A 9,883-nucleotide genomic window follows, 5' to 3' on the forward strand; every position below is an offset into this window, starting at 1 on the left:
TATTTAACTGAAAAGGCTGAAAAGACGCATTGCTTATTACACTTTCAGTTTGTCACAAGGTGCATCCTGCTTCGAGGTAGGTAAAACTATATGCTCTCTATCCTCTCTTCTGCCTCACTCAGTCCTCTACTTCCTGGAGAGATTGAAAATGAACACTGACAAAAAACAAACAAACCACTGGATAAAAAGCTAAAGGGTTAAAATGACTGCACATTAATGAAATGCTGCCAAATTGAAGTTAAGGATCTCATATTGAAGAAACAATTTGAGTTTTAGTGGTTTATCTGCAAAAAAAATGATCACTTAAACTTGTTGCCATAAGATGTAAAAGCTGCAATGCCCATTGTCTGTGGAAAGTCACTAAGCTCAGGGTGTCCTCTTGACAGTACAGCAGGACTCCATAGACTGCAAACATTTTGTTGGGCACAGTGGTCTCAGACTTAGTGTCCCCCACAGAGAATTGACAGGTCTTAGTGTGTAATGTTGAGGTCCTACAATTAAGAGAGAAAACCCAAAAGTCAGATGATCCCCTCTGAGAAAGAACTAGGAGATGATGTTCTTTCTCCTTTTAACCCCCTTTTAATGGTAAGAAACTACGGGAAACGCTCAAAGTGGGGCAACCATCTGATTAAACTGCAGCTACTGAAAGGTACAAATAAAGCGACTTGGACCTGAACCCAAGAGACTACTGGATTGAATTAAACTGAAGACATGCAACGTTAGGCAATGCACTTAGTTTTACTGTATTTCAATACTTCACCATAAACATGCAGGACGGCAGAGAGCGCTCGCGGGTTGCTCAGCTGCTGACAAACTACTCTTGTGCCGTTGTGGGGCAAGGCAGTTCCCAGGAGGGTCCACGTAGCCAGCGACTCTCCATTCTTCATTTCACAACGTCCATAGACAGCCTGAGGATGGAGACAGAGGAGAGAAAGGAGACTGAATAAGGGATTCAAAAGTGCTTCAAAAGAAGGCGTTTTCATAGGGTGATTGATGGTGGTCAATTTACAATGTCAACACAATCTTAACACACGTAAGACGATGATACTATAAAATGATCCTGGGTCGTTTGATGGGGATGAGTTTAAAATGCACCATAGTGCAAACATGTTAAACTCATGATTGAATGTCCTTATAATGACCACTAACAATGAAAAAAATGAATATGCAGACACGCTTAGAATATATAAATCCACGGCACAGTTCTCTGTGAGGGCTGCTGTAACCTTATTGTAAATGTGACTTGGTTCTACTTTGGTTTCCTAGAAAAGCTTTGTCATATTTGTTCCTCGATGTGCACATCCTGTTTCTGCTTCTTCAGAAAGACTCCCTGTAACATGTAATCTAATAGCAGCTGTTTCCTCTCAGAAAACAACAGTCACATGGTCACTCCCCCCTCCCCTCCCTCACCTGGGGGATGTCTCCCACGTGGCCACCGGGGCAGGTGAGGCTGTAGTTGTGATTACTCCCATACAAGGTAAACGTGAGGTTCGGATGCGCTTCGGGCACGCCACAGTGAAACACTGCAGGCTCTCCCACACCCACTGAGATGTTAGATGGCTGTGTGCTGTACTTGAGAGCACCGGTGCTTGGAGCTTTGGTGGTGGTGCTAGCAGTAGTCAAAGTTGTGTTTTGAGCTGGAGCAGTGATTGGGTGATCAATGCATGCGCGTGAGAGAGAGAGAGAGGTAAAAAGTAAAAAGTTGCAATTTAACAAATGCACTGCTAACCCAAATATATCAGCAATTTATATTTGGTAAAACTAAAGAGTAAAAAAATTCTTATAGAAAGTAAATAACATCAAAGTTATTTCACAAAATAAATACAAAACAAATATCCAAACACAGAGTCACACCTCCTCTCCTAAATGTATATCTAGCCTAATGACTGGAATGAATTGGATGGAAAGATTTGCAACGATGGAATGAGGAAGCGTGAGAGAGGAATATCTCAGTGACTGCAAAGTATATTTTGGAAGTCATGGATGTGGTTGGTTTACCTGAGGAAGGTGTGCTGATCTGGAGCACAGTCAGAAACAAGCACATCAGAGGAAGCGCCCTTCTGCTCCTCATTTCTCCGTCCATATTTTCTTCACTATAGTTCCAGTTAATAACCTGCAAACAACAAAAACTTCATAAAACATAAAAGAAGTTCTGTGAATGCAAAACCAGGTTATACGGGTGCCTGTGTGCGGGAGTGTGTAGATAACCAGTTATTTATGCAACCATTCTTTTCATGGGTGTAGTGCAGCAGTAGATGAACACTGTTCTAGAATTAGATATAGCAAACTGAGAGTGTTGACAACAACATAGTTTTAAAACTACTATAAATTAAACATACACGCAATCTAACATGCTGCTCTATGTCACCTGAGCAAATGACTTACTTTTTTCATTTTAGAAAACATATGAATTTCAAATGAAATTACTTACACTGACCACAAAACGAACTGGAATTTCCCAACCAGCTCTACAGAAAGCTTCCTTATTTGAAGATTGTTTGACGGTGCCTCTTTAAAAAGAAAATCCTATTTATTGCACAGATGTGGTGGAGACCGGCCGCTGTGACGAACATCTGCGCCCACTGTCCATAACAGTGTCACTGTCCTCACACTTCTTACCCTTCGCTGCTTCACTTCTTTCTGCCTATCTCCATCCGCTCGCTTCAGAAGTTCAGGACAACAGGGCACTTTTAGGAATGTGGAAGACTTCCTTATGTGCAAGCTGGATTGATGAAAACAAGTAACAAACAGGTTATGCAGGCCCAGCCTGAACCGATTATAGCTGGGTCAGACGTCAGGTTCGCGCACGCGCACACACACACACAAACAAATGTCTTAAACCTGTCTTCTTTGTTCACCCTTCAATCAGTGATGCTTCTCTTTGAATGGTTTAAAAAAGGCACAAGGGAAAAAGTTCATGGTAAATGATCGTGACCTGCCAGAAATGCCTTGCTTCTGTTAGAGGGTTTTCTTCATTTTTACATTTTGGTGTTTGGCTAGATGGAAAAAATAATGGAGGGGCATTTGTTTTCAAAGTTGTCATATTTTCATTACGAAGTGAGAGTAATAACAGAAATGGAAGTTGAACTAGTGAAACACAAGTTCCCCATCTGCCAGCTTATAAAAAAAATCTTGAAAAAAGTGAATAATAAGTTACAAATAAATGAATATTTGCTGTAATTTATTTATGAATGGGTTTCACAAATGTTATTAAATTAGTTTAAGGCCAAAATAAAACCATTCTATCTTCTGTTTTGTTGTTTTTTCACCTGACTTTAAATTGTCACATTTATGAGTCATAACGGAGGATGGGTGAGAGACCGCTGAGCCCTCCCACTGCCTGAATCTCAAGTTCATGCAGAGGTCTCAATGCAACTCTAGAGAGCAGAATGCAGAAATGTGTAGCTGGCGTCTACTGTATCAGCTGTAACCCCAAGATTTCAAAGCTGTGTGGAAATATTGCGCATTGATGTGGAGATGATGATCGCAGTGCTGCTGCTCCTGACTGTGAAGTCAGGTAAGAAGATTATTTATCAATTGAGTTTTAAGATAACATAAAAGCTTGGAATGGAATAAAACTTCTTTTGATTGCAATTCTAGACTTTTTAAAAAAAAGTATACTTAGTAATTATCTGTTATGTCTACACTGCATGGGGCTGCTTTTACTTTGTAAGAGCCAAAGAGTGAATGTGGAACATGAGGATAGAAAATAACACAGTTGTTAAGATGACTGTACCTGCTGAAGCAATGATGCATCAAACAAGAATAAATAAAAAGATGAGACAATGAGTAGAAGGATGATATTATTCTGAAAGCAGGTACTTTCCAAGATTCAAATTTTTACAACCAAACCATCTTTTTTTCTTCAAAGTTTCACTTTGATGTTTTGGACTTTCAGTTGCTAACGTGTAGCAGAGGAAGACTTAAATGCTGAAACAGTTAAAATGCTGTTTAACTGTTTCAGGATGTGTGATTTTCAGCGACTGCAGACACTCAAATACAAAAAAGTACTCAGTGGGATTTTCCTCTTTGAAAGTTAAAAGGCAACAAATGAGCAAGAAAAAACATTGATGAGGATGAGAACAGCAATATTATTCTCCTTAAATTTTATCGGAACCGATTGTAATCCATCAAATATGAAAAGCTTGGTAGAGAGCTGCCAGAAGAATATTATCTGATAGCAATTAGACAGTCACGTCACAAAAAAGAAACACACCCAACCTCTACTTGCTCTCTTAAAGGAACCTACTTACTTTCCTATTCTGTACCCAAAACACGTACCCAGTTTTCACTGTGGCAGTTCACATGCACATTTGAAAGTATTTGCATTACACGCACTGCTGGCAATCATGTAATCGGGTAATTTCCCCTGATTAACTGACTGTTTTAGTATCTGTCAGGTCAATGTTTGGTTATTTGTTTCAGTCTGAAAAGCCAAACCAAAATGATGACAACAAAAAGCTGCAGTTAGTGGAGGCCGAATAAGAGTGAACAGCAGAGTGATCTTCACCTTCTTGTTGTTGCCTTGTTTTGACAACTTCACTTCCTCATTTTTTTGTAAGAAGTAAAAAACACACTGTTCAGCGGTTTACTTCAATTTCCCCTTTACGTCTTGTCTTTGAATTCTCCATAATAATAAAAGAAACTAACAAAATATGTTCTGTCGTGTTTCATCACCTGTCAGCAGGAACTGTGAGTGCTGCTCGGTCAGTGACATTTGAAAACCCAGATCTTTGTGCTATAAAGGGATCATCTGTGACTTTTAGGTGCGTATACAACTACACAGCTGGGGAAACTGTTAGAACGACTGGATGGTACAAGGGAAGTTTGGAAAATGGTGTCTGGAAACGAATTGAGCTTTCAGACCTTCTGTCGTATCGCCATCGTTATGAATATCTTGGCGACCAGCGGCATAACTGTAGCCTGGCAGTTCATGACCTGCAGGTTAATGACACTGGATATTACTACTTCCACTTTGGCACGGATACGATAGGAATGCGTAGTAAAACTTCTGTGCATCTGACCGTCTCAGGTAAAGTGATTTTACATTAAACGTGCTCTCCAGACTTAATGTTTCCAGCGTCTTCTTCTTTTTAAAAAAATATATATTTAACTGACCCACATCCAGAGATGAGAGCCACAGTGCAGCCGGAGAGAGTGAGAGCTGGAGAAAAGGTGACTCTTGAATGTGTGACATCATGCCAACTTGGAAGCACACTCTGGTTCAAAGATGGACATCCAATGACAAAAACATTGTTGTGGGCGCAGGCAGAAGACACTGGGAAATATTCATGTACTGTCAAGGGGTATGAGTCAGTGCAATCACACCCTGCTGCTCTGGATGTTCAGTGTAAGTAGATGAAGATAATATTGATTCTTGCAAGCTGTGTTTTTACTCATACAACACAAAGTGCAACCAGTGACTTTGTTTAATGCAGATTCTCCACTGAACGTGTCTGCTGAGGTGAGTCAGGCTGGCCTCCTGTCAGTGGGCAGCAATGTGAATCTTACCTGCAACAGCGCTGCTAACCCTGAAGCAGATAGTTACACCTGGTACAGCTCCAGCTCCAGGCTTCAGGTGGCCTCGGGCCAGGTGCTGTCTCTTCCCTCTTTGGAGGTGTCCCACAGTGGAGTCTATCTCTGCCAGGCCGGGAACAGTCTCGGAGAAAGCAACTCGACGGCGGTCCTGCTGGAAGTGGAAGAAACAAAGAGTGAGTCTGTCAGGCGAGTGGGCATAACCTATTGTTCAAATGATGCAAATTATTAGTAGATATTTCATAAAACTGTTAAGAAATCCAATCTAGTGGGTCAAAAAAATGTGCATTTATTTTTACATTTTTGCAGAGGAAACTATGCAGGCTTGGTCATTTGTCATTTTCTCCTACTTTTCTTAACAGTTGATCGTGTTATCCTCCTTTTTGGTATTGGAGTCAAAGTGGTTTTGATGCTTTTCCTTACACTGATTATTATCTGGGTTCGGTAAGTGAATCATACCAACTACTCCTAATTTAGTAGCAGTTGGATGATTTTGAATGTTTTTGTGCTGTGTTTGCAAACGTCTCTCGTTTCCTTGTTAAAGGAAGGGGTGGTGTAATCCTGCTGGGGACAGTAAGGTGAGAAGGATGACACGTTGGACTCGGGTCTGTTTGAAATATTGATTCAAACTGATTATAACCGTCTCTCACAAAATGTCTAATGCTGTCCTTTTATGTTTCAGATGGACAGCAATGATTATGAAAATATGACAATGTGAAATGGGTAAAAATAACCCAGAAAACAAGAATCCACACATACTATTATCATTTGCTAAAGGTTGTCAGTACAAAAGCAGCAGGCTTTAAAGCAAGTTTTAGAGATAGGAAACATTTTATGAAAGTTTGACCTTATTCAACCTTGAAGAAGAGATCAGAGGTCTAAAGTAACATGATATTTAGAATATCCATATACAGCAGGTAAAACTTGTATTTAATATAATATAATATAATATAATATAATATAATATAATATAATAGGGGCACAGTGGTTAGCACTGTTGCTGCACAGCAAGAAGGTACTGAGTTCAATTCCACCATCAGTCTTTTTGTGTAGTTTGCATGTTCTCTCCGTGTTTGCGTGGGTTCTCCCCGGGTACTCCGGCTTCCTCCCGCAGTCCAAAGACACGCTGTTAGTCGGGATAGGTTAATTGATTAATCTAAATTGCCCATAGGCGTGAATCTGAGTGCGAATGGTTGTCTGTGTTTCTATGTGTTGGCCCTGCGACAGACTGGCGACCTGTCCAGGGTGTACCCCGCCTCTCGCCCCATGACAGCTGGGATAGGCTCCAGCGCCCCCCGCGACCCTGGAAAGGATAAGCAGAAGCGAATGGATGGATAATATAATATTTAAGCATTGACTACGTCAACAAGTAAATATACTTCCAAAGGTGCTAAACTGATCAAATCCACACATTATGCAATATTTTGTGCAAAATCCTTTGTTGGTGACTACAGCTTCAAAATGCCTCCTATTTAAAGAGAAATTATTTGCATGCATTGCTCAGTCGTGATTCTTCCACACAAACAGTCCTGATGGTTCAGTGGACCCTTTCTGTGAACTCTGACCTTTAGTTCTTTCCATAGATTTTCACTTGGGTTCAGGTCAGCTGATTGGCTGGATCATTTTAGCAGCTTTATTTTCTTCCTCTGAAACCAACTGAGAGTTTCCTTTGCTGTGTGTTCGGGATCATTGTCTTGCTGAAACGTCCACCTTCGTTTCATCTTCATCATCCTGGCAGCAGATACTTTTTTCATTCATCCTTCCTTCAGTTATATTAAACGTGTTGGCATGGTGTTGCTGGGGAGATATATGTAGTGCCTTTTAAACATGGTGTGTTTTTTGGCATCTAAAGAGTTTTTCAATTTTGGCCTTGGCATTGCTTTCTAATTACTGATAAATTTCCTCTGGTGCCATGACTTTCCACACCTTTTTGCGTCTCCCTTTTTTCCTGGGTTCAATACTTTTTCCCTGTGTCATTTCCCATTATTACACCTAATTTGTGGACATCTGTGGTTTATTTCCCTTGCATGTGTGGATTGGATGGGTTATTACTGACATCTGGTGAGAATTTCATGTCAATAGCACCTTTAGAAACATATTTACTTAGAAAATTGGTGACATGATAAATACTTATTTTACCTGCTAAATCAGTCCTTATGTGCCCAAATGTTGTTAATAAAAACAATGGTAATATAAATGTAGTTGTAAATAGCTCTATATAGCATTAGTTACTTTTACCTTGGAGGAGAGGTCAGCGGTCATGTGACATGAAATTTAAAATCTTCATACAGTGCTTTCTATATGTTGCCAATACGCACCACACTTGATGGTCTTATAGTCTCTAAGTTATAAGGATTTTTATCTTTGTCCAATAAATGATTAACTTGACCTAGACGACCTTGGTGGATGTAAGCCAAATTTTAATGGATCGTTAACGTGACCTCACTCTATGTTCCTACAAAGTTTTATTGGAATCAATTCAGATTTTTAGCTGACAGACAGAATGACAAGCACAGAAAACATAACAGGTTTATGCAGACAGAAAGAAGAAGAAGAAAAAGCTGAGCTGCAAGGTTGCCTTCGTTAATACTGGGTCATTGTTCAATTTCACAGCGCAGGGAGGGAGAAAATATAAATGTTTAATTCAACAATTGAGGCCCACAAGCCTTAGTGTGAATAGGAATTCTCCTGGGTGAAACTGAGAGGACATGTGATCACTTTAAGTCTTCCTTCACACCAGTGTGTTATGTTAGCCACATTGCTGATGTGTGGACATATGGCTTTCATTGGTTACAACACTTCCTGCTCCCCCTTGAGTTTACAATAAGCATGTGCATTCTCTTCTGCTCACAGGTCACATGACACCATCGCTCTCATAGTCTTTTCTGTTGCTAGAACTGTGGTTAATGTTTTAAAATGTTCAATGTTAATTGTAACAGAAGCTTGGATAAATATTTGCTGCCATATAACTGTATAAAGATTATTGTGTAAAACTTGTTGCCTTTTGATCTGCTTCCGGCTCTTCTTTTTTTAACTATTTTTTTTAAATTTCCAAGTTCAGTTTGACTTTGAAAACGGTCCGAAGTCTGAGTTTTGTAAGTTTTGGTCCCATTGCAGTTTGCTGGATGCTTTTCAGTATAAATTTCAGCTCGTGAGCATTTAATGAAATTATGAGTTGGCACTGACAGCACAATACATGCTCTACAGATCACATGAAAACATCAAATGGCTGCAAAAATGTGTATTAAATGCAACTTGTTACAGCTAAGAGTCACATGTGCAAAACTGTCTCTTTGGATAGTTGTTAATGAAACACTTTATTGTTTATTAAAACAACTTTGCACGTCACACCTCACTTTAATATGGCAAATCAAACAAAAGCAAAATCCTAAAATAGTGCAGTTTTTAGATGTCCGGGTGTTAGAGTCACTGTCCTCTTGGTTTTCATCCTCTCCCACTTCTCCTCACGCTCTGCTCAGTATCTGCTGGAGGCTTATCGCTCTCAGGAGTTTACTCAAAGCCACACAAACAGGATCCAGTTGGACTTGCCAGCAGCACTTAATTGGGTTATCATCTTCGCAGTCATCATCACTGGCAGGCCTTCAGTAATAACTTCTTCAATGTTTTCTCTTTCTGGACATTGCTTGTACATTACCCGGTGCACTTTGTGCTGTGTGGTTACAACCCTGTGTCAGGAAGTGTTAGCGAGATCTCCGGATGTCGCCTGTAGTCGTGTTATGCAATGAACCGTGGAGGATATTTAAATTCACATCTGTTACGGCAACACTCCAACAAACTGAAGCGAATAACATAAAATAATAAAATAAAATACAAATAAAATAAACTTAAAAACAGTAATAAATAAATTTGAGGTCATACGAAGGGGTGACATTTGTTTCCTAGCTTCTTTCTTTTGGAATAAAACCTTTTCTTAGAGATGCATCACTTCATCCTCGACTCAGTACTAGGCTTAATCCTAAAGAAGAAATGCATTTAAACTAATGGAACACAAGCGGGTGAAATACATTCTGACGGTGCTCCATTGTTTGCTTCTTTCTGAAAAGGAAACGAAAGCTCAGGTCAGTGCTTTGAAATCTGTCGCATCCTGCTTGCTTGAATGAACATTGATGTTTATCACATGAGCTGCACACACTCACAGCTGGTGAGAACTGGTGCCAAAATTTGATTACCACCTTAGGCTTCAGCCATAGTGTAATAATCATTTAAAGTTAATGTGATGTGGTCTTACTTTGGGGAAAGTGATGTTAGTAACCACACAGGAGGAGCTGAAGAAAAATATTTGCTCTGTGTGTGTGTGTGTGTGTGTGTGTGTGTGTGTGTGTGTGTG

The 9,883-nt window shown here is 39.9% G+C and overlaps 3 protein-coding genes across 5 annotated transcripts in view; 1 reads left to right on the top strand and 2 right to left on the bottom strand.

The window, feature by feature from the left end:
* Positions 1-2,487, bottom strand: part of LOC102210839 (uncharacterized) — a 4,398-nt gene extending 1,911 nt beyond the window's left edge. The window contains exons 1-4 of the mRNA XM_005743264.2: positions 2,432-2,487; positions 1,999-2,113; positions 1,411-1,637; positions 761-908 (exon numbers count right to left, since the gene is read on the bottom strand). Coding sequence (XP_005743321.1) covers positions 761-908; positions 1,411-1,637; positions 1,999-2,083 — 460 coding nt within the window. The 5' untranslated portion in view covers positions 2,084-2,113; positions 2,432-2,487. The remainder of the gene's footprint in view (positions 1-760; positions 909-1,410; positions 1,638-1,998; positions 2,114-2,431) is intronic.
* Positions 2,488-3,361: 874 nt separating this feature from the next.
* On the top strand, positions 3,362-6,460 carry LOC102211139 (carcinoembryonic antigen-related cell adhesion molecule 6-like). Of its 2 annotated transcripts, none has more exons than XM_005743265.1 (7): positions 3,362-3,517; positions 4,685-5,032; positions 5,129-5,350; positions 5,439-5,711; positions 5,898-5,979; positions 6,080-6,113; positions 6,218-6,460. In XM_005743265.1, the coding sequence occupies exons 1-7, from the start codon at positions 3,478-3,480 to the stop codon at positions 6,251-6,253; spliced, it is 1,035 nt and encodes a 344-aa protein (XP_005743322.1). In that variant the 5' UTR covers positions 3,362-3,477; the 3' UTR covers positions 6,254-6,460. The 2 variants fall into 2 exon arrangements, with proteins under 2 accessions (XP_005743322.1, XP_005743323.1); XM_005743266.1 differs by having other exon boundaries at positions 4,688-5,032.
* A 2,255-nt stretch (positions 6,461-8,715) lies between these two features.
* Positions 8,716-9,883, bottom strand: part of LOC102211609 (lachesin) — a 6,197-nt gene continuing 5,029 nt past the window's right edge. The window contains exon 9 of one of the 2 annotated variants that reach the window (XM_005743267.1): positions 8,716-9,591. The gene's annotated coding sequence lies outside the window, so the exon portion shown is untranslated. The remainder of the gene's footprint in view (positions 9,592-9,883) is intronic. The other variant, XM_005743268.1, reaches the window with a different exon arrangement.

This window comes from Pundamilia nyererei, unplaced genomic scaffold, assembly GCF_000239375.1.
Source record: "Pundamilia nyererei isolate P.nyererei 1_Seehausen unplaced genomic scaffold, PunNye1.0 scaffold00129, whole genome shotgun sequence".
Classification (NCBI taxonomy): Eukaryota; Metazoa; Chordata; class Actinopteri; order Cichliformes; family Cichlidae; genus Pundamilia; species Pundamilia nyererei.

Bases quoted from the DNA above. Each gene is read 5' to 3' on its own strand.
- LOC102211139 (XM_005743265.1), top strand. From the start codon at position 3,478: ATGATGATCGCAGTGCTGCTGCTCCTGACTGTGAAGTCAG. The intron at 5,712-5,897 runs GTGAGTCTGTCA...TTTTCTTAACAG, and splicing joins GGAAGTGGAAGAAACAAAGA to TTGATCGTGTTATCCTCCTT. The intron at 5,980-6,079 runs GTAAGTGAATCA...TCCTTGTTAAAG, and splicing joins CTGATTATTATCTGGGTTCG to GAAGGGGTGGTGTAATCCTG.